We start from the raw sequence: 23,850 nt of genomic DNA on the forward strand, positions 1-23,850 counted from the left end.
TAGGTGCATTTAAAAATTCTATGGGCTTTCTAATCTGTAATATATTAATTTTAAAAAATCTGTGTGGTTTTTAATTTGCGCATTTTTTTATTTTGTTAATTTGACTTTTATGTTTTGTGTCGTTGCTGCAGCCTAGTGTGGTACTGATAGTCACCCTAAGTTTGAGGAGGTAAGACAGGACGGAAATGTTTGAAATGAATAAATAGATAATAAATGCAGTGAATTAGAGCAACATAAAGCTCAGTTTATATTCCCAGCTCCAAGCACAATGCAATGAAATCCTTTCTGTACCTGCTTTCCTGGGTTAAACAGACTTCAAGTGATAACAGCCCGCTCAGTTCCAAAGCGGTTGCCTTGCATGAGGACATCTCATCCTGATTCTTAAGCACATGACCTGCTAACTAAGAGAACTTTTACAGCCCAAACCTACTATAGTTTATAGCAGCTTCCTGTTGTTTTCACACACATTAAATTGCATAGCTTTATCTGTTAAACCCTCGGCATTCACTGTTCACATGACTCTATTTCTGTCTTCAAGTAGAAACAAAGGATCCAGTAGGAAGCAGTTTGAGAGCCAATCTCTGTGTTTATGTTCATCAGTTCAAGGGCATGTAATTATCAGAAGGACAGAAATCAAGCTTCCCTTCCCCCAAACACTGGCACCTCCCTCTTCTACACATCTGTTTGTCTTTCTAGTACACATGGGATTCATTCTCTACTTGCAAGAGGGTATAGGTAAATAAAGTTTACCCTTGGAAAAATAAATGATCCTTTTTAATGGGCCCTGTTGATGTTTTGATCATTATCTTGCTTATTTACATCCCGCTTGTCAAAGAGGCATATGGCAGGCATGGGTGAGTGAGTAGGTGGAAGGAATGTTTTACCACTGTTTACCCAAAATAAATATCTCCTTTGGGGAGGTGCTGGCCACAAAAAAGCTTTCAGGCCCAATAAATTAGACACAGGAGCACAGCTTTGGTCAGGTCATTCAAGCAAGGACAAGGGATGCTAAAGGTTGGGCTGAATTATATCAGCCCTGCTTGGGCACAGTCGATTTGGACAAAACAGTGACACAAAGAAGAGCAAGTTCTATGATGGATGATCTAGATGCAGACATCCGAGAAGCCACACAAGGTAAGACATCTTCCAAGAGGCCACATCTACAGGGAGAAACAACTAAATAACCTAAATAACTAAAACGCCTGGCACATGAAGAGGAAAAAAGCGTACTATCATTTAAGATTTTTGTTGCTTGCAATTCCAGCAGATAACTACTGTTGCTTGCGTGCTAAGCTGGGATGCTACTTGCTTGGAATGAATGGTTACTTTAATTATAGTGGTTTGTTAGGTGATGCAGTAGATAGAAGTCTGAATTTGGCTGCAGGAGACCAAGGATCCAATCTCTTCTTGTAAGGGCTGAGAGTCATATGTTGTCAGGCAGCATATATTTGCCGCTGTATGGGAGCTACACCACGCACATTCACTCTTCCACCCACCTCATGCCTGTGCTATAAATTCCAAAAGACTATCCATGGTCAAATATCATGTATGCTTACATAGAATGTTCTGCTATAGAATAAAATCTGAATAAAATAGATGATGGGTTGCAGGTGAAAGGAGAGGAGAGGAGTAGTATCGATAAATGAACCAAAAGATCATATTGACTGGCAATTTTAATTGTCTATACCTTATTGTATCCTGTCAAAGAAAGAAACACAACACTAAAGGCTCATTCACACTCATTTCTGGCCATAAGCTAGCCCATTATAATGTTTGATGGAATAACAAGGAAGAGTTCCTCTACAGTCAGTCTAGATTTGGAAAAAAATATTCCCAGTCCTTCCTTGCAGTTGTATCACTTTCCTGTCTTATATGAAGCATGGGTGTGTTTTTTGGGGGGAGGGGGGGGTCCCATTTCTGCTTCTGTATCTGATGGCCCCTGCCACTGAGTCTACTCTCATCACCTTTTCCTGAACATAACTTCAGGGGAACACCCTGCTTGTTGCACAACTGGGGCATGTTGCCCCTGGCCTTCCAGCCAGAATGATCCCACGAATGTGCAGCTAGAAAAAGAACTCTGCAGGTCTAACTGTCCTGCACAATCTTTTCTGAAGGCGGGCAAAGACAGTAAAGGCACAACAAACAAGGGGCAAGTTATGGTGCAGCTCCCTATCCAAGTATGGTTTGGAAAAGCAAATCTAGAAGTGCACGTGCCATAGAATGTAATGGTTTGGTGAAAGTCTAAATACTCTAATCCTTAAATACAGCAGATGCTATACTATAGCCTTGGTGGTTCGGTTCCGATGAGAACAGAAAGGCGTAACACTTCTGAAGAAGTGCTCGGGAGCAGCAGCAGCAGCAGCAGGCCATTGCTCTCACATCCTGCATGTGAGCTCCCAAAGGCACCTGGTGGGCCACTGCGAGTAAGCAGAGTGCTGGACTAGATGGACTATGGTCTGATCCAGCAGGCTCTTTCTTATGTTGTGTTCTTAAGAAATAATAATTACCGATCCCAGGAATTTTTTTTAGCAATAGCACACAATTTCCTCCAGAGGGCGCGCGAATTCAACTGCTACAGTAGTTTGGAGAAACCGGCTACACGCTATTTGGCGTTTTTATTTCTTGACTTTGGAAAATGCAATCCGTCCCCTTCCCCACACTTCACAGGGGAAAAAACAGCATTAACAAGAACAGCCCCTTTAATGGGTCGACGGAAGGCGGGTGGGTTGAATGTCGCAGAGCAGGGGAACGGTGGCCTTTTTAAAATGCGACGTTCACAGGTGCCCCATGGGCAGATTTCCGCTAGAGCTTACACAGGGCTGTAAAGCTGTCAAAGACACGCAAACACACAGCGAACTACAGAGCGGTTTGGCTGTCCCTGACCCAATTTAGCCTCCCTGGATTTATGGGAAGGACTTCCTAGCTAGCCCGTCTTGCATCCCCGCGTGCCTATGCTTTGAGGATTGTTTTGATCCCGTGGGGCAGAACTACACACTGCAGTACTCTAGGTCTCCCCAGCCCCAGCCCTCTGCCTTCTTGCATTTCCATGCATCAGTTATGTCAGTCTCTAAAAACAAAAGACACGTAACACTTTTTATGAAGGCCATGTCACTAAAGCGACACACAACAGCACGTTGGCTATCAAGTTCTCCAGCACTCTTCATCCGCTTGGATGCTTAAACTAGGGTGGGAGGGTGGAGGAGGAGATAGCTCCAGCTATGATCTTAAAGCCTTGCCTTGTAAGCATTTTCTATGAAGTCCTGAGCAAATAGGTGGTTTTAAAATAGTGCTGATGCCAGGTTGTACCCTTGGCTTTCTGGGAAGAAGGGGGGGATTATGTAATTAAAAGGAGCAAAAAAAGCTTTTGGTTTTGAAGTGTGTGTGTGTGTGTGTTTTCAGTGAAATGCTTCCATTGCATGTGTCTTCTTCCCCAAAGACCAAGTGGTTGCTCTTTTGGTTGTTCTTAATAAAAGATATTACATGACTTCTGAAAAAAATGATTTGGACTTATGTAGTTACCTGCAACTTCAGTGATATCTCAGTTCACTGGTTTCCAAATTTTTGTATGATCTTGTTTTCCAAGAATTTCCAGGAACAATGTTGTTCATCTTAGTTTCTTTTAGATAAGGAAGCACATATCCTGTGGATTATGGGTTGTTCTTTTTTAAAGTAATATTTGCTCAACTGCCTGTCTCGGAAGCTAAGCAGATGCTATGACTGACATCTGCTTAGCTTCTGAGGTTTGACAAGGTTGGGCTATACAATGTACCGGTAGGCAAAATGTTAGAAAGCAAAAACTACCAGACCACAGCCACAAAGCCCCAAAAATCAACAACAGACAGTTGATTCCAACCATGAATGCCCCTGACAATACAATATTTGCTCAATTTACAAAGACATATTCTAAATTCAAAACTACTGATTTTTTCCAGATTCTTCCTATACTCCCCCTCACTTTCTGGATACCGGTACTTGTATTTTTTTTCCAGACTCCAGTGCATATTACATTTGAAGACTGGGATCAGATTCCCTGCTTTCGATTAATATTGTTAATAAAACATCCCTGATGCAGATGTTTTAAAATCACATGGAGTGGAACAAGATCATGCCCATTGGTCTTATCCGCATTGTCCATGTGTGTGTGTGAAATGCTGTCAAGTCACAGCTGACTTATGACATCCCCAGGAAGTGGCTTTCAAGGCAAATAAGAAGCAGAGGCATTTTGCCATTCCCTTCTTCTGCAGAGCCTTACTTGGTGATCTCCCTTCCAAGTACTCGCCCTGCTTAGCTTCCAGGATCAGATAAGGCTGAGCTATACCATGCTTCCCTCCTTCCCCAGTGTCCATGCATCCCATAAAACATCAATGTCAAGAGGATGTGCGTGGAAGTTCTTCACAATTGGGAATGTTGCAAAAAAGCAGGGTCCTGGTCACGTGAAAGGTTCACTGCAGATGATCAGCTGATCACTTGGAAGTCAAACTCAGAGTCACAGGATATGATCCCACAACTGTCTATGCACCTACATCAGGATGTGCTTTTAAACATCTGCACAGCTGTAGTGTTAGATCTATTCACAGTAAACACAGTAAACACAGTAAACAAGACCACCAGATTCACAACACTATCTTCAATACGGAGCAAAGCAACAACTTCCAGATGGTTTTTGCTCTTTATTTTCAGCACTGAGCCATTGCAACTGACACCCATAGATGTGCTCTGATATTTCTATTTCTGTAACATCTCTGCAGTACAAATTAATAATATAACAATGCTATAAATTGTGGGGCGACAGGTGCTAACTGAATGCTAAGTGTTAGCACAATGTAACTTGCTGCTGCTCTGTGGGATTCTGGGAAAATAGCTCAGAATTCTTATCTGCTCCAAACTTACAACAGCAAACTTGTGCTGAGCTGTTATTTCTCCCACCTGCAGCACAATGCAAAAACTGCAGTAGCATCTGATTGTCACACCCATTGTATGACAGCCTCATCCTTAACTATTCAGCCTCTATTGTACTTCAGTAATTACTTCTTTGCTATAGTGTTTTCTAAATATTCTGCAGAGAAAAATAAGACTCAGTTTCTGGTAGCCAGAATCTTTTTCTCAGAATGTGCTTTGCAATGCAGATTTGCTGTTTGGGGGGATAAAAAACTTGTCCATTCTTCTTGCTTGCAACACATAACTTGTAGAGTTAAAGTGTCGTTAAACATTCTTGGAATCCTAAACTATTTTATTCTATTACTTTTTGTTGTGGGTTTTTAAAATTATGTCATAAAGTACGTTTTACTCCCTTCCTTTCCCTACCTTTCCCAAACCAATCTTGCCACTGTGATCTATGCAACAGTGACTTCCGGATTACACCACTGAAATTCGATCTACATAGCACTACCCCTAGTCCTTTTTCTGGAAGTTCCAACTGGTCCAGAATGCAGCAGCAAGGGTTCTTATGGGGACCCCGTGGTGGGCAGACATCCAACCAGCATTCTGCTGGCTGCCCTGGCTCCAGGTGGAGTACTGGAACAGATTCAAGTTTCTTGTACCAATGTACAAAGCCCTAAATGGTCTGGGACCATGTATCTTCAAGATGTACCTTCAAGGTGCTCCAAAGATTGCTTCAAACAGTAATTTCCTGGTGGTCCCTGACCCAAAGGAAGTTCAGCTAGCGGCTAGCCTCATGGCCTTTTCGGCCCTGGCCCCAGTCTGGTAGAATGCTCTGTCCAATGATACTAAGACCCTGTGGGATCTTATGCAATTATGGAGGTCCTGTAAGACAGATTTTCCACCAGGCATACAGATGAGGCAGCTACGGTGTCTGTGTTGGGGTGCTGCTCGCTGGCTGAGTTGTTCGCCACAGCAGCAGGCCAGCTCCAGCTAGCCCACCCACAGGGAGGCCAGGGAGGGCAGGAGCTGACCTACCACCACAGCCCCTGCCCAAGCCACCCACCTGGGCCACTCACCACCTGGGCCACTCGCTAATAGAACAAATGATAGACAAATGAGAAAAAATAGACAAATAAACCAATGAGAAAGAAAAAAATCTTCTTTACTTATGTCATAACAGTTATTGGGACATTAAAAGAGACACTATGAATACTGAATATGGTCACTATGAATTCTAAGGTGTGGCAAAATTACAATGCGGTCTAAAACCATATAAGTTAATGAGTCTAGAAGGCTGTAATTCTACTTAGGACTACACTGCTGCCTTATGCTCTGTATCTGTCCCACAGAGCCAGGTATCCCTAGTAAGTAATAGTATATGTGTGTTTATTTTCCTACATGTGGCTGGCACTTAAACACTCAACCACCTTGTTATTATGAAAATAAGCTGCTTGCCTGGTTGGTTAAATGTATCATTCATGTCTTTTCACAAACCTGCCTCTGAGACACTGATAGCTTCATGCCATCAGGGAGCAAGACTTGAATTTAGTAGCTACCTTACAGATCAACCAGATTTTCGGGGTATCAGCTTTGACTCTCAGAAGCTTTTTAAAAAAACAGTCAAGTCGTAGCTGACTTAAGCAACTCTGTGGGGTTTTCAAGGCAAGAGACATTCAAAAGGGCATTGCCTATCTCTGCTTAATGACCCTGGACTTCTTTGTTGGTCTCCCAACCAATACCTAGCTACCATGACCAACCCTTGTTAGCTTCTGAGATCCTATCCAGGTCAGGGCCTCAAAAGCGTATACTCTGAAATTGTTGATGGTCTTTAAGGTGGTACTCTAGTTGAATGTCACTGTTCTACTGCAGACCAACCTTCTGACACCAGAAAGACACCCTTCCTATTCTTGCCATTAATTCTGACACCCTTCCTATTCTTGCCATTATTAATTATTCAGTGGTAAGGCTTTAACACTCTTCAAATTCTGATTTTAGAGTAGGCTGGTGTTCCCTGTTGGGGACCACGGCTCCAGGGTGATTTTTTGGGTCTGTTCTCTTACAGAACATGCACTTTGGCATAACAAGGTCCCATGGTCACAGTTTTGGGTCCTGGATACTACTTTGAATAAAGTCAAGTTTTAACTTTTAGAATTCTGCAACTATGCAAATATGTGTTTGCTTCTCATGCCTTATTAAAGGATATAAAATACTGCAATCCCACAGGAATATGCTGAGGGTCTTCTTATGTAAACAAAGTGCAACTTTATTCAGAATAAACAAAGGAACACAAAGCCACCCAGAATTCATCATAGCAACTTGCCTAGCCACTTTCCCAGAGCCAATAGTCAAACCTGGTATGGGTCTACTCCCGATTCTGATGCCCTAGACTCGCATAGGTGTCAAACTCACGGTCCTCCAGATGTTATGGACTACAGTTCCCATCATTACCCTGCCAGCATGATGATGGCAGGGGATGATGGGAACTGTAGTCCATAACATCTGGAGGGCTGTGAGTTTGACACCTGTGCCTAGAGCTATAATAAAACATGCAAGGAACTTTTAAACATTATAACATTATAAAGGATTATAGCATTATAAAGGATCAACAGAAAAATAAATCACTGAATAATATGCCTTTGTTCTATAGAAACTACCAACCCATCTATAGTCTCTTTGGAAATCCCCTCCAAGGCTGAGATGTGGGTCAACGAGTCAATCTCCTACCTGGGCACTAGTGAATTTGTAGACCACAGCAAGATTCCCAAGTTGGATGAGCTGAAAGATACTCATCAACAGTTAATTGGCAAGTCTGGTAAAGAACTAAAGAAGTTGGCAAGAGAAGGGCATTGGGCTAGAAGTCATGTCTTAAGGGCACAAGCTTACCAGCATGTTATCAAGCACATACCATGTCGGCTTATGACTCCTGATGCCTCAGTCTACAGCGATGTATCTGGCAAGCTGTTTGAACACCAAAGTGACAACTTTTACCCCTTGCCTGATTTCCTAGTAAGTAGCATCATGCCTGAATATTGCCTCACTACAGAGGGGACTACTGCTATGAAAAAGGTGCTCATCTGCATTGCCAACATGTCCCCAGAAATCACCTACTGTCCTCTGCTTCCAGCTGTGGTTGCTCTGCTGCTTCATTACAACCAAGAAGAAGCCCAATGCTTTGAGAATACCTGCCGACTCCTCTATTGCAATGCTTCCCATACCTCCTACATAGATTGCTCCTTCCTCAGTCATAAGGCCTCGTGCATGACATTTGGAGACCTAGCCAACAAGCACTGCCCAGCTGCTCACCGACTCATAGCCAGCTCAACAGACAACATTTTTGAGGTGTATTCTGAGTGGCTGGTATGGCTGTTTGACGACCTGCCATTTGATTATGTCATCCGCATATTTGATGTGTATCTTCTGGAGGGGCAGAAAGTCCTCTACCGAATTGCCCTGGCCCTGCTGAAGCAGTACCAGATCTCAGTAAGCTCTAAAGGACTGGATGTGACTGATGTCAAGGGGAGCTTGCAGGCTTTTATGTGGGACATCCATGAGCACATGACTGCGGAAAAGCTTTTAGAGAAGGCATTTGCCATCCGACTGTTCTCTCGCAAAGAAATCTGGCTCCTTCAGATGGCCAACAGGAAAGCCCTAATGGAGAAAGGAGTAACCATGGTACAGCACAGGTACCGCAGCCTAATTATCTCCTCTTTAGACATGCTACATTCCCTGCTGACAAACATTATTTCAGATAACATTCTGTCAACAGATTATGCTTCCAGTTAATACAATCAGGAAGACGGGCCTTAATATCAGTTTGCTGGTATCTGGAATCTGAATCCCGTCCTTTACCCTGAAGCCCAAGGGCATGTATGTGCCGTTGCAATAACTCAGTTTGGTTTGGTGCAGCATCAGCTCACCTGTCATAAAAGTGAGAAATCTACACACTAAATAAATGACCTGCCATAAAACAGAGGTAGCACTGGAATGATGAGTTGTCCATGGCCACAGATTATGGCTTCTCTTTTGCCTTTATCATACAAATCTGTTTCAGAAAAATAGAACAGCTAATTATTTCCTAATAGATTGTTCCAGCTATATTTGTGCCTAGTTCAAAAGCATATATGAAGCCAAGATTGCCTCATCACTTCTTGTATCTGAAGAAGTGAGTGCTAATCTTAAAAAAGTATCCAAGAATAACATTTTGTTAGTATTTAAGGTGCTGCTAGACTCCTGTTTAAGACTGCTCCTGTAATTACACAATTTAAAAATGAACAAAGGCATATGATTGTAAGGAGATAACATTGTTGTGGTTGTTTTGGTTGACAAGTTTCTTTGATTAATGGATTACAAGGTTATGCAGAATATTGCTTTATTTTGTATCTCTGTACCTAAGGATGTAAAAATTAAGGCATATAACTTTCCAAGAGTTGGTTGTTCATTCGGTTGCTAGTATGTCTTGCTCTTTGTCCCAAAAATCAGGAACTATAGAATCTTTTGCAATAATTGGAGTCTTCACCTTTGTCTTCCTTTCCTCTGTTGCACAGGCAATCATTTCACCTTACTGTGAACACCCATAATTTCACTTCTGCTATTGTCACTGCTCAGATGATGCGCATTGTGTGGTCCTGGATTCCTGAACGATTCTCTTTGTTCTCACCTGTTCTCTTATTCTCAACTTCTAAAGATGGATACAGCTTGAAAAGGTAAGGCAGTATTTGAAGAATCAGTGTCAGTCATGGCTTCATTCAGAATAGGGCTATACTGGTTTAAGTCAACTAAAGAACTGTCCCAATGTTACACAAATGAAGAGAAATTCTGAGGTTACTGTTAATAGAACTGGCCATTTGAAGAAGTTCCCAATAAATTTAGCTTCCCATATTTATAGGTTTTAAAAATCATCTCCTAACAATAGCTGGCTATCCCACATGATAAGAGTGCACATGTTTGGCTGCTTAATTACCTTATAACTTCAAATGCCACACAAAATTACCTATACTTGAAATACATAAGAAATCTTAATTCATTCTTACTCCTAAGTATCCTAACAAAGTCTATAGTGATTGCAAATTTGTCACATATATAAATATCTGCTGACCCTCAACTAATACACCCTGACTTTGACCAATTTCATTTTTTGAAGTTGGACGTTCTAACCATTCTCAGATACTTTTGCACCTTGGCCTCAACATATAATATTGATATGGGTTAGATGGCTTATAAACTACAAAAAGTAATATAATTTCTTGCTCTTTCCCACACCTATTCTCTAAACTTCTTTTAGGCATGTTTAGCTGAGAGGTCACAACACCCACCATGGTCTTTTTGGTCAAGTTCCCCCACATTCCTGCCATATCCGAGACATTCTGTTTGCCCTGCAGATGTATGTGAAATACTGTGGGATCATTGTGGATGATGGACATCCAACTTTCTATTTTTTCCCAAGGGTAATCCCGATGTTTCCACTAGTGTGCACACAGGCAGACTACTGTTTAGACATGGAGTCAGGCAGGCTTACCAATTATTCATATTACTACACTCTGGGAAAGGGTCTGTAGAAAGTGGCCAGTAACATACTACCCCACCCCTTCTTTCTCAGTGCTGCTAATCATCAGATACAGCCACAGAAGGCAGGGCAAGGAAGGGCAATGGAGAATATGGAGGTGCAGAGTCAGAAGTGTAAAACCTGCACGTGGATTCATGTCTTTAAAAGGTCTTCCACATTGCATCTGCAGTTCATATATCTTATGCTTAGAATCATAGAGTTGGAAGAGACTACAAGGGCCATCAAGTACAACCCCCTGCAATGCAGGAACACACAATCAAAGCACTCCCGACATATGCTGATCCAGCCTTTGTTTAAAAACCTCCAAAGAAGGAGACTCCACCACTCTCCGAGGCAGTGAATTTTGAGGCAGTGAATAGGCTTGCACCTGCCTACTTTGCCACTGGAAGAGATGACTCTAGTTACCTTCTGATCCATTTGTTATGTATGTGTGTATAAATTGCTGTCACATCATGGCTGATTTTTGGGACCCCAGCAAGAGGCTTTTAAGGCAAGTGATAAGTGGAGATGATTTGCTGTTGTTTTCCTCTGCAGAGTCTTCCTTGGTGGTCTTCCTTCCAAGGAGCAGCCCTGCTTAGTTTCTGAGATCTGATGAGAGTGGGCTGTACTTTTCTGCCTTCCCTCCCCCAATTCCCTATGTACTTTTTCAATTAAAAAAATAAAATAAATACCATGTGCATTGCTGACATCATTATAATAATCAAAAATAGCAGCAGCAAATAATAGTGAAAAATAATTATAATCATCAAATAATAGTGAAAACACTTCTGAGAGTGGCAGCTTGTGGCAGAAATATGAACCTCTATCCTAACCTTTCAGAAGATGCGTATTAGAATCTTGCCTATACAGCCATTGCAATATAAACACTTGGTGGTATCTAATATTTAAGAGATTCCCACATCCAGCCAAACACATCTTCACAATTACAATAATGCTGTAAGATTCTAGACCGGGGAGTCTCTGCCAAGATCCTGCATGTGCTGTTGAGATTATGCTATGTCAAGGTTTGATAGCACGATTACTTCATTCACTGAGCAAAAACTGTGGCTTCCCAAACTGATATAGCACATCTGCCTTGAACAATGAACAATGCTGGAAAGAAATGAAGTATTTTTGTGCTTTTTATAGGTTTGAATAGGCAGCATGTTCAGCATAACAATAGTTTCTATGAGAAAGTTACCGTTTGCTGTTCCTCCGTGTCTTCTAAATCCTTAAAAAGAGATAATCAGGTTGATTTTTCTGTGATGCAAGATAGCCCAAAGTGTAGAAGTATCACCAGAGTTTTCCAGAAGCCTTGTTGGCATTGCAGTATTGTTACTGTAAATGGGAGCCATCTTCTTCCTGTAATATATTTATGACTTTCAGGAGCAAGACATTTCATTTTGAAAGCCCTTCCCAAAACCCAGGCAGAACGATGCAGATCAAAGTATCACAAGACCTAGCCCAAAATCAGAAGAGCATGGGGAAAGAGAAGAGAAATGTCATCTAAAACTGAAAGAATGGACATGAGGAAAAGAAAAGAGGCACACCAAATTCTGAAGATGAGCATGAACTTATGGGCGGGTCATTATGTAGAATAATAAGCTTATTTTATGAATATCAGAAATAGCCTTTGTAGTTAGAAATATAATTTTACTTTAACTCAAAGACTGGTGTCCCAAGGAAGCAAAGTGGAGCTCGGAGTCAATAGCATGGAGATTCCTCCAGTTACATTCAACAGTCCAGAGATTCCAGAGCAAAAAATCCAAAATTAAGTTGAATAAGAGGCCATAGTATTACACTGAGATGAAACAATTCAGAAAGTCTACTGGAGACCTGGGAAGTCAGAGGAGTGAACCTCAGATGATATGGGATTCTGTCAGATTTGCGTCTTCTTGCCCCACCCCAAATTTCTTAGTATCATACTCCAATCCTCACTCCCACTCAACTCATCACATTTCTTCTTTGTTTCCTGCAGGTTTTATTACTGCTGTGAAGGTTACGAACCAACAGTACTGCTGTTAAAAACCACATTGGGGGAAGTAAGTGTTTTCTAAGTATCCCAGAGAAATATGGGTGAGGCACCACTTCTGAGATTCCAAGATGAAAAGATATCTGGAGGATGCCTCAGGCAGAGTTGCCTGTACTAAGAACAAATTCTAAACCATGAGCTCTTAGACGCTCACTCACACAGAAACCAAACACATTCATTTACTCTGATATAAACAGTCAATATTTACATACAAAACTAGCTTTGATGCATATATGGTGATGTTTACCAAATCAGAAAAGTCCATTATTAATTAACCAAGATAGAGATCCAGGAAAAAAGAAATAAAAATTATGTTGTTGTTACAAAAGAGTGGGTAGATTAATTTGCCATAAGAGAAGTGCTACTTCAGATGCCAGTTTACATTTAGAGAGCACTGGGAAAAAACCCAAAATGAACTAGAGGTTAAGGTTGTTGTGGTGGCTGTACTCAACAAGGGCTGTAGCCAGGCCCAGTTCTTAGCAAGTATACCTGAAAAATAAATTTCTGTTTGTGTTCCATCTATTGAGTAGTTTAAAGAGATCATATAAAGAACAGATTTTGCACTGTTGATTAAAATGTTTTTACATCCTTATCCTAATTATTTGTTCCAGTTCATCACATGATTATATCATGAGGTACTTTGTGACATAGTGTTGGTTTATCTTATGGAATATAGCCCCACCATCCTATTAAAGATGGGGTTTATCAAGCCTTTGTGAAATTACATTTTCTTGGCACTGTAGCTCTTTCTGATATCTACTAACCATAAATTATGAATGCTCGTATTTTCTCTCTCCCTCATATGCAGGTGTGTGGAGCATTTCTCTCCTCAGATTGGAGTGAAAGGAAAAAAAGCGGGGCAGCATCAAGGTTCTTTGGTACAGGAGAGTGTTTTGTTTTCACAGTGAGTCGAAAATTACTTAGCACCAACGAGAATCATTTGCTTTTGTATTTATCTATTTTAATCCATTTATCTGCCAAACATATGGCTATTTTTAGGGATGTGCAAATGGGGAAAAAAGCACATTCTGATTGGATCCTCTTGTTGTTTTATGAACTTGAGTTGAGTTCTTCAGTAAAGGAATTAGGGCTAGCCATATCAGGAATTCAATCCAGCACAGTCATTCCTATTGGTTTTAATGAGTGATATATTTCTACCTGTAATCACAAAGTGCACAGTCAGGAAAGCATCCCTCATTCAAAACATACTCCCTCCAAATTTCAGACAGGTAGGAAAAAGCACAGGCATTTCAGTAGTTCCATAGGCAACTGAGAAAGCAACCCTAACCAAGTCTGTACTTATAATTGCACTGTAAAATCCTCACAGGCTAATCAGGCAACAGTGGTATGAATAGCATGTGATAGCTGTTCTTTTAGGTCCCAGGATCCTCATAGAAGAAGAAGAAGAAGAAGAGTTTGGATTTATATCCCCCCTTTCTCTCTTGCAGGAGACTCAAGGGGGCTTACAATCTCCTTGCCCTTCCCCCCTCACAACAAACACCCTGTGAGGTAGGTGGGGCTGAGAGAGCTCCGAGAAGCTGTGACTAGCCCAAGGTCACCCAGCTGGCGTGTGTGGGAGTGTACAGGCTAATTTGAATTCCCCAGATAAGCCTCCACAGCTCAGGCAGCAGAGCTGGGAATCAAACCCGGTTCCTCCAGATTAGATACACGAGCTCTTAACCTCCTACGCCACTGCTGCTCCTAGGTGAGGCAAAAGATGGGAGTATGCAAGTGAAGAGTGCTAAACCCTGTTCTACCTCAAGGGTCTTGCTACACTTCTTTAGCACCTCCTTTTTTCACCCTTTTTCTTCCAGAGTGGCTGACTTTCTGTGATAGAACATGGCCAGGAGAAAAATAGGCCTCAGTGGAGAGCAGCAAAGCAAAGGGAGATGGGTAGGATTGCCAGCAGCCTGGAGAAAAACGTCTGGCCCTTTAACAGAGGCTTACTATGTGGAAATGGGCAGTTGAAGCTTGACAGGGTATGGAGGTAAATAACATGAGCTGATAAATAACATCCTATTAAACCTCTACTAAAAGGACTAGTCATTTTTTTCCCTCCAGGCAGATGGCAATTCTAGGAGATAGGGAAGTTAGCTGTATTCACACATGCATTCCATTTCTAGAGACTCTTTGGGTGGGGTTGGACAATGTCATGTGACGGGACTTGGTAGTGTCACACTGAATAGCAATGTTAATAGTAGAACTTCATATCATTAAGTAGGTATCAGATGATATTTCTGTGTAGTTATAATCACATGGCTTTTGAACAGAGGGTATTTACCTGACAAAAAGAAATTTAAAAAAAACATGGAACATACTGCTTTTGACTCAAATTTATTTCTCCCAGATACCTTTTCTAAAAATAGCGAGAGGTGGTAGGACTTGTCTGCCTGAATAATGACTGTACATTTCAACAAAGTGGTTCGCAACTAATGACTAAAACCAGCACCAGGCTGAATAAAACTGGGAATTCATTTTTCTGCTTCTGTTCCCTCCCATGGTTCTACCTACTCCTGAGCCAAATTTCCCTCAGCAAAGAAATGAGACCATTCCCAAAGCAGTGTAAATTCCTCTCCACATTCCTTTTAGCAATATGTATGTGTGTTTGTGCTCTTTTATATTTAATAAGCAACCAGATCTTTCCCCGCCCAGTCTCCACTGCTACCTGCCAGCATGGGCAAACAGACATTTTGTTTTTTTACCTGCTGGTCATTGGCTTCCTTTTCAGCAGGACAGAGCAGAGAATATAGCCTGATACGGAGCCTCTGTTTCTGTCCCCTCTGCCCTGCCTTACATTATGTGCAAGCAATGTCTTTGTCCTTGCCTAGTATGAGAAGGAGCCACCCCAGATAATGAAATTACTAATACAAACTACACCTATGTAGAATCCTTCCCAAAGTCAATAAGACAATATAAAGATGGACAGAAAGTAGAAAACACTGTGCAGAGAACTCATAATTTGGATGATCTTGTTTAGTGGAAAGAGGGCCTGAATATTATGATTGGAGGACCTCTCAAGACACACAGCTGCTGACTCATTCTCAGCCATCACAATCCCTCCTGCTTTCTACTGCCTGCAAAATTCAGTGCAGACAGGATGGATGCATTGGTAAAGAGTACACCTGACATATGTTGTCTTTATTTGAAAGGTGCACCCTGAAACGGAGCGATATGAGTGGGTGTTCATCAAAAAACCAGAACAGGCCAAAGCCATTCCTCGTTCCCCACGCCAGCGTTCTCCATCTCCCTTCTCTCCTGAAGATCGCACAACCAGCTCGAACTACCTCACCGTGCCAAAGTTAGACATGATAAAATACCGCCTCTCTCCCTTCCTGGCAGTTAGACACTTCAAGTTGCCTTCCAAAACAGCTTCGATGTTCATGTCTGGGACACAGGAAGGAATTGTCATTGGTAATTATTCTGCTGTAACGTTATATCTGCCACAGAGATGACAGTGGTACACACACTTCTGATACCCCAAACCCTATTAAGCTTAACTTCCAAGCCCGCTATTTAAGCGGCAACAAATCTCTCATTTCAATAGTATTGCCGTTACCTTTGAGGGAACTGCAACAGTGTGTGCCTTGAACCATTAGATTTGAGTCCAGTAGCACTTTTGAAGCCAACAAGAGTTTCAGGGTAAAAAGCTTTCAAGAGTCAAAGCTCCCTTCATCAGACAACTTGAGCCAGATATCCTTTGCAGTACATAGGAATACTACATATCCAACAATAATGAAACACAGATAAAGTTTATAAACAGTAGGGAAGATCAATTTAGTAAAGCATTAAGGAACAAAATTGCAAGGCAAACAAACCACAAGCACAGTTTAAACTTGTATTTTTAATTGGATGCTGCAGTTACTTTCCAGTATGATCAACCTGTGGTAGGATGGGGGTCTTTTTTCATATTAAGGTATCTATGGAAGTATTTTATCCTCTCTTTTTTTGCTATCAAGTCACAGCTGACTTCTGGTGACCCCACTGGGTTTTCAAACCAAGAGACTTTAAGACGTGGTTTGCCACTGCCTGGTATTCCACAGGCCTGGTATTCCTTGGAGGTTCCTCTTCCAATTATTAGCCAGGGTTGAGGGTGAGAGTGTGTAACTGGTCCAAGGTCACCCAGCAAACTTCCATGGGGTAAGTGGGAATATGAACCTGGGTTTCCCAGATCCTAGCCTGACACCTTAACCACTACACCATGTTGGCTCTCTTATCCCAGTTAAATATCTACAAATCTTCCACCTTTATAATAAATAAGCCCTCCTTTATAATAAATAAGCCCTCTTATCTCTTTTATGGTTTGGCCTCAAGTTACATGGAGGTACCATGCCAAGGCCAACTCTGTCCTGCCAACATTAACTTGCCTTATGAAAGCTGGACCATGACCTTCATAGACATGCCTCTTTCCCCTTCCCCTGAAAGAAACCTTCTCATGAAGAAAGGTTATGCTTATACAGAGACAGCTCAGATGGACTGAATCCTTTACCTATAAATTTTTTGTGGTGATGATAAGCCCAGTGTGTAACAAATGATAACAATACAAAGATGCCCTCTTCAAGGTCTTGGAGAAATGTCTGAAATGGAAGGGGAATGGCCCGACATTTTTATGAAGGCACTGAGTGGCAAGAATCTCTGTCTTGATAGCAGCCACTAAGCATCAAGAAAATTACCCAGACAAAGTGGTGGAATAACAGGCCTCTGACTGCTTTCATATAGCAATGTACCAACTGGCTATATTATATGCATGCAGAATGAGGAACTGGTCTAAACTAGGGTCTGGGATTGCTAGGTTCATATATAATTCAGTGGAGTTGCTCTACTGATGAGTTTTCTTAAGGTACATGCAGCCATACAGTCATATTGATGACAACAACCACAAGGAGGCAGCAGTAAATGTTAACATAAAAAAGATATAAAAGAAAAGTAAAATTCCAAATGCTTTTGTGCATGAAACTGACCTTCTCCATTTAAAAAGCTTATTCAAGATTTTCTGTTTCTCGCAAGCAACATTGAAATTTAGATCAGTGTTAGTTTTTCTCAGTGCAAGATGGTTCTTTCACCAATTCAATTATTTTAGACGAAACCATTTGGACAGTAGTTACTACTGTTGGGTGTGGTCAATTGGTTTTCTCACAAAGTAAATGTGTAGGTGATATACCAAAGATGATATATCAAAGGTGTAGGTGATATACCAAAGGTGTAGGTGATATATACCAAAGAAAATACCAAAGATGACCAAACAATTCCCCCCTCCCCCTCCGCTCTCTCCTTGTTGGATTGTGTTCAACTGCACTCAGAACTGGAGACTATGTCAGATATATAACTGTTAGAAAAAGAGATCATACAACAGTATCCAGCCATGTGTGCTATGACTAGTCTGGTGAGCAAGAATCCTTGGTAATCTATGCTGCTGTTTTCCAGGTGGTGGAGGAGGCCAGGCTCTGTTTATTGATGCTGATCTGCACCATGGGAGAACAGAGCACTGTGAAACATTCGATAACCCTCCTCTCTGCCAAGAGAACTTTCAGATACAGCTGTTAGAAGTCTGGGGGTTTCAAAATTCCTGATGATACTCACTGTGCCATGAGAAGAGATGAAATATTTTGGATCCTTATGAAGAGATACACTTCAGACTGAATGACCTCTCTGCCACTTCCTAATGAAATAAAAGACATCAGATGAAATGCTTGACCTTGAATGATAACCCCAAAAGAGGACATCTGTGGGTTTCATTTGATGCTATTATGTCCTACAGGAAATCTCTCCGGTTTGCATTCGTGCTATTATGTACATTGTCTAAATAATAAGGCAGGAATAGACGCTCCTTACAAGTTAAATAAAAAATGTTTCTTACAGCTGCTTTTTAATTTTATTTCAGTATTTTTTCTTTTCACAAACTTTGCTGGATACTCACACTAGCTCAGTGATGGTGAACCATTTTAGGCTCAGCATACAAAAAATTAGGAAAACTCCTAACTTGACTGTGCTGGGGTGTCACACCCCTCCCCCTCCCAAGCAAAAGAAAAACAATTCTTTACATATTCATTCCTTTTAAAAAATACAGTCCAATCATGTTTGGGGCTGTGTACTATATAAAAAATAAAATAATTACAAAAATGACTCAAACAGGGAGAATAGCTGTAGTCGGGTGTTGGTGAATGCTAGTGTGCACCCAAAATGTCACGGTGTGTTACCTTTGACATGCATGCCATAGGTTTGCCATCACTGCCCTAGCTGAAGCCAGTCCTTGTAAATAACATTTATTGTGGTAATTGAAAGTTTACAGTATATATCTCTTTTCCCAAACCTCCAAGGTTATGATACTCAGTGACAGAATCACCAGCATCTTTAAAATCGTCATATGCTATTAGCTCACATGCAGGATGTGAAAGCAATGGCCTTCTGCTGCTGTTGCTCCCAAGCACCTGGTCTGCTAAGGCATTGATCTGAGATTGCAAATGCCTTAGCAGACCAGGTGCTCAGGAGCAGCAGCAGCAGAAGGCCATTGCTTTCATATCCTGCAATGTGAGCTCCCAAAAGCATCTGGTGGGCCACTGAAAGTAGCAGAGTGCTGGACTAAATGGACTCTGGTCTGATCCAGCAGGCTTGCTCTTATGTTCTTAAAATAGCACATGTTCATCTTCATATAATATCTAAGTGGCTTTGAAGCATGCCTCCTTTTGCCAACAGAAAAAAAAGTTGTTAGAGTGCACAGCAGTATCATTTCCTGGGCCATGTATTTTTGTACCATTTAAAAGGAGCTGCAGTGGAAAATAAAATGTTGCATGTATAGAGTTCCTATTTTATCCACCAATACTGTTCTGCCTTCAATAGCATACCTGTACAGTTCTGCATCTGTGCTAGACACTCAGGCAGACAAGCAGGTAGTCTGTCCCTATGGTCAAAACAAAACTTTAGAATACCCTTGAGCCCCTGCTGACCTTCTCGAGAAAAAGGCAGGAGACATCTGCTGACTGGAGTTCTCTCTAGACTACATGTTTTTACCAGTTGTACAGATCCCCCAGGCACCTTATTCTTTTCTGTAAAATAAAATTAAGAAATGTCAGTAAAAGATTTGCCATTAAAAATAACATTCCTCTCCAGGGATTGTTTTTAGACCAGGGATGGGAACTGAAAAGCCAGGCTTCCCATAAAGATTATAGAAAATTGTCTTCAGTATGCAGAATTGTCAATTATTACTCTACATGCCAGTATCATTCTAGCCTGCACCAATGAATAAAAATGCTGTCTGGTATTCACTTTATCACTAGGGATGTAGTATGAATGTCACCACATGCTAGGAAGCATCATTTATATTCAAAGCAGCATGTTCATAGCTATTAAACTTAAAGCACCGAGTCTATGTAAGTTTAATAGTGTTAAGATACATGGCTCCTAATGTGTTCTGGATTTTTTTGTATTAGAACAGTGCTTCCTGAGGTAAACATAACTTTTTCACGATTGTAGCAGTTTTTCCTGTAGTTCTTTTCTCCATCTGTTGAACACAGGACACAAAACTCATCAATACATCCCAAGGTGGCATTGTCACAGATGCCATGGCAATACATAACAAAAGCTATATAGAGCAGACAACTGCAGTGATTGTGGTTAGGAGGCAGAAATATGGTGTAGACTAGCTAGAATAAAGTTCCAGTGCCATGATTAACTAGTATGAAAGGAGCAGATCTTGAAATCTAAGTGTGAGGCAATGATTTTTTGCAGATATATACCAAAATAAAGAATTGGTAAGAATAAAAAGTTTGTAACAGATGCGGCAAAACAGAGTAATGAAGTGTGACATAACTGTTGTGTTTACAGTAGTCAGAACTTAAAGCTGTAAAGAGATTTTGTTACCCATTAATCGACTAGTGCCCTATTAGGATAATTTATTGGATCCTAATGAAAACAGTGTCTAAATGGCCATATTCACTGGCTCTTCATCAGATCTGATGAAGAGAACTTGATTTCAAAAGCTTACACCTCAAAATCTTGTTGGTTTCTAAGGTACTGTTGGACTCATATTTACTTTTTCTACTGTGGACCACTTTGAAACTATCTAAATGGTTTTGTGCAGCCTTTGAATGCTTGGGACATAACTATTTCCCACACAGATATTCCCAAGTGCACAATTTCATACGCACCTATAAGATGTGACTGCCCCAGCATGTTCCAAAAATAAAGAAAAAGAAACAAATCATGAATTACAAGGAATTCATCAGGAGTAAAGTTTATAAAGATGTTTAGTTAATGCCTAGAAGTTTGCAAGTTCCAGTTCATGCTCAGGAGGACAGATGAATTATATTAGGAATAGACTAGCTGCACAATTGGCATTCCCCGACCCTTTTACTAGATTCCCCCAAGCAAAAGACACAAAAGGCAACAAAAGATCCACCTGCCCTGTGTGTACTTAGTATTATTTCGTCAAGCAGTGGGTTAATAAACATGCTGTGCTCCCCACACACACACACACAATATGTTCATTTTCAAGACAATCAAGTATCTACTTTGCCCTGGTATTAACCTAAGGGTTATTGCAGTCCATTTCTTCCATTACTCTTTCATGTAGGTCAGTAAGGAACTTTAAATGTACATGCACACTTTTGCAATCACTTCAGGGTGTGTCTGTTTACCAGCCTGTGCTACTCTGCTTTGGTAGTTAATACAGCACTGACACAGAAAGTCCCTTGGAAAGGACAGGCACCTTTTCTCCCAGGACACCCCACCCACATCATGAATATGATTTTGCACACTCCATTTGTGCATTTTGTAGTCATCTCCATCGGCCACAACGTTAATATAGCTGAAAAAATTAGCACCTGTGGTGTCCAGGGATTAGATGTGCTGAATAAATCCAGCCATTCACCTAAATCAGTCATAGCAATGTATTTAGCTTAAGGGCTAGACTGCATAGGATTAGGTAGAGGTGGGTTTCATATACAAAGCCTAAAAAGTGGGACAAATAATCCCTAAAAGGAAACGCCTGATCAGAAAAACACTTGAAAAGCATTTAAGATTGTACAAAGACAATCAACGTAGACAGAATAAAATGGAAGCAAGTTCAAATGGTGGCTGGTTTGGAAAGCTGCTCTTCCAGAGATATGCTTAAAGAGATCCCATGTTCTAGGGAGCACCAGTAGGATATGGTTGCTTAGTGGTTTGGATGCAGGTTCAAACTCCTGCTCAGTTATTAATATAAATTCAAACCTTTACTTAATCCCAAGCAAGTCACCTCAGGCTACATTGGAACATACAAAGCTCTTGAGTTTTTTTAGAGAACCACATGAAAATGTTGTATTCTGTGTATAATGTGAGCTTTTTTGGTCTCCCAGACAATAGAGAAAAGGAGTCAAATTAATCCTGTGCTTTCTCTCAAGTGCTCAGAATTGCCTTCATGGGATGGTGTGTGCACCCAAAAAATGTGCAGGCTCAAGAGCCTACAGCCATGTTTCCCTGCCTGCTGCAGTTACAAACAGAAAATAGCATCCTACCATCATTGTCTTTGTAAAATCCTAGCTGCTTACATTTCTGTTGCATCATGAGCCTGATGTGACACAATAAAATGATGCAAAACCCTGTGTGCTCATGGGTGGATAGGGAGAGTTTAGATTGCCCTAAAAGCCTTCTACTCAGAGAATGCAAAATAACAGCACCACACTGATGCTTCCTAGCAATACAGTCCTGAGCAATAACACTGTTCCTAGTACATTTACTTCCTCTGCAGCCTATAGTCTGGTTGCAATTATGATTGCTCAGTATCTTTTGTTTTTCATAAAATCTGCCAACTCCGACAAACAAAATACGGACAAAACTAACAATCTTCCACCATGTTATGGATATAAGCAATGCAAAACCATATTCTCTACAGTAAAGTTCATTTTCCCTGTCTTGCATATATGAAAGCAGAAGCAGAGAAACAGAGGCTTGCCCATTCTCAGGCACTAACACTCTAACCCATTAGCAAGCTTTAAAATGCCCGGGGCGGGATGCGGGGGTACAAACGCTGTTCAACCTCCACAAAACATATAGAGATTCTTGATGAGAAAATGTTTCTTTCATGGAAACAGGTACGCATGCCTAAAGTAGGGCATACACACCAGCATTTGCCAAAGATAGCATTATTGGCTGCCTGTCCTGCCTTCAAAAAGCAAATGCGGCAGCTTGCCTAAAAGTAGGGCAGCCCCTATCAAAAGCAGGATTCTCACCCCACTGTAGTTGGAAGGAAGACAGGTCAGCTGGAAAAAGAGAGAGAGAAGGAAAGACAGGGTAATTCTAGACATGTTAATTCATTAAAATGACTGCTTTGGTCCATGTGAAAGGAGAAGAGCCCAAAATATACTCTTGACAGTGAACCACTGAATTCAGCTAAGAGCTCTACCAAGCTCCAAGCTCCCTTTAAGTGACACTTTGGGTGAATTTGTTAGCAGTTTTTCTATAAATATTTGATCCTGACATTACTTTCAACAGAATTATTTAAAAATGACAAAAGAAGCAGTCTGAATATGATCCCCCCCCCCCCACATTTGCCCATTTGCAGCTTCAATGGTATGGCAAGATCAAAGAAGTGGCAATGGTCCCAAAAACCTGCTATGGCCCAGCGGCACTGATATTCTCTCCAGTGGCATTACACTTTCTAACCTGGTGGTTTAATCCTGCAACTTGCCTCATTAGGCACCAAAATTAAGAGCTCAGAGTCTCACATATGACAGTCCCCTTTCTTGCCAGGATGCAGTCCCTCTGGTTTTAGCTTCATATTGTCTATGTAGTGCTCACCTACCTGCTTTCTGAACTCTTCTTCTTTTTGTTACCATTAGTGTTATCACTATAGTGGAGAGCATACATACATTTTCTAGGAAGTACACACAAAGGAATCTGTGGTACCTATAGAGATTAAAACCTGATGCATCTTCAAGATGACATTTTGGATGTCTCTTATCCTACATTCTCTAATGATAATATGGAAGCCAACCACTCCTGGACTCTGTGACTTGGGAGATCTTTGCAAGCAACTTCTCTGCTAAATGTCTTACTCCATCTCAGAGCTAAGCAGCAGACAGTGTTAACTGTAACCAAGAGCTGACGTCATCATTGGTACCCAACTCCCCTTTCCCACAGAGAGGCTGACACATGAGGCTGGGTGGGACTGGGGTATTACCTTCTATCACGAAACCTCCGAACAGATAAGGCCGCTTTAGCCGTCTATTTTGTGATCTAACGCGAGGCAATCAACGCTCCTCGCTCCCTGCCCACGGCAACGTTAAGGGGGCTACCATTTTCATACAGCAATTGCTTGCTATATCCCTTCCCAAGGATGACTCTCAAGCGAATGGGCGCGCCGAGCATTTCACCACACCCCTTTCCCCCCCAGCAACGAATACGGATACTCAAGCCACGCCCC

The 23,850-nt window shown here is 41.3% G+C and overlaps 1 protein-coding gene and 1 long non-coding RNA gene across 3 annotated transcripts; one reads left to right on the forward strand and one right to left on the reverse strand.

Moving 5' to 3' along the window:
* Nucleotides 1-1,006: 1,006 nt before the first annotated feature.
* On the forward strand, nucleotides 1,007-18,269 carry LOC125429337 (TBC1 domain family member 24-like). The gene is made up of 7 exons (XM_048490368.1): nucleotides 1,007-1,134; nucleotides 7,529-8,564; nucleotides 9,426-9,584; nucleotides 12,402-12,465; nucleotides 13,264-13,359; nucleotides 15,605-15,866; nucleotides 17,877-18,269. Exons 1-7 carry the CDS (start codon nucleotides 1,092-1,094, stop codon nucleotides 18,020-18,022), a joined length of 1,806 nt encoding a protein of 601 aa, XP_048346325.1. The 5' UTR covers nucleotides 1,007-1,091; the 3' UTR covers nucleotides 18,023-18,269.
* On the reverse strand, nucleotides 7,435-23,795 carry LOC125429338. Of its 2 annotated transcripts, XR_007243977.1 has the most exons (6): nucleotides 23,608-23,795; nucleotides 20,597-20,609; nucleotides 19,397-19,495; nucleotides 18,033-18,111; nucleotides 11,625-11,785; nucleotides 7,435-9,575 (listed from the first exon to the last, which is right to left on the reverse strand). It is a non-coding gene; the product is annotated as an uncharacterized LOC125429338 (long non-coding RNA). The 2 variants fall into 2 exon arrangements; XR_007243978.1 differs by lacking the exon at nucleotides 20,597-20,609.
* Between the last annotated feature and the right edge of the window lie 55 nt (nucleotides 23,796-23,850).

This window comes from Sphaerodactylus townsendi, linkage group LG03 (assembly GCF_021028975.2).
Source record: "Sphaerodactylus townsendi isolate TG3544 linkage group LG03, MPM_Stown_v2.3, whole genome shotgun sequence".
In the NCBI taxonomy this organism is placed as follows: domain Eukaryota; kingdom Metazoa; phylum Chordata; class Lepidosauria; order Squamata; family Sphaerodactylidae; genus Sphaerodactylus; species Sphaerodactylus townsendi.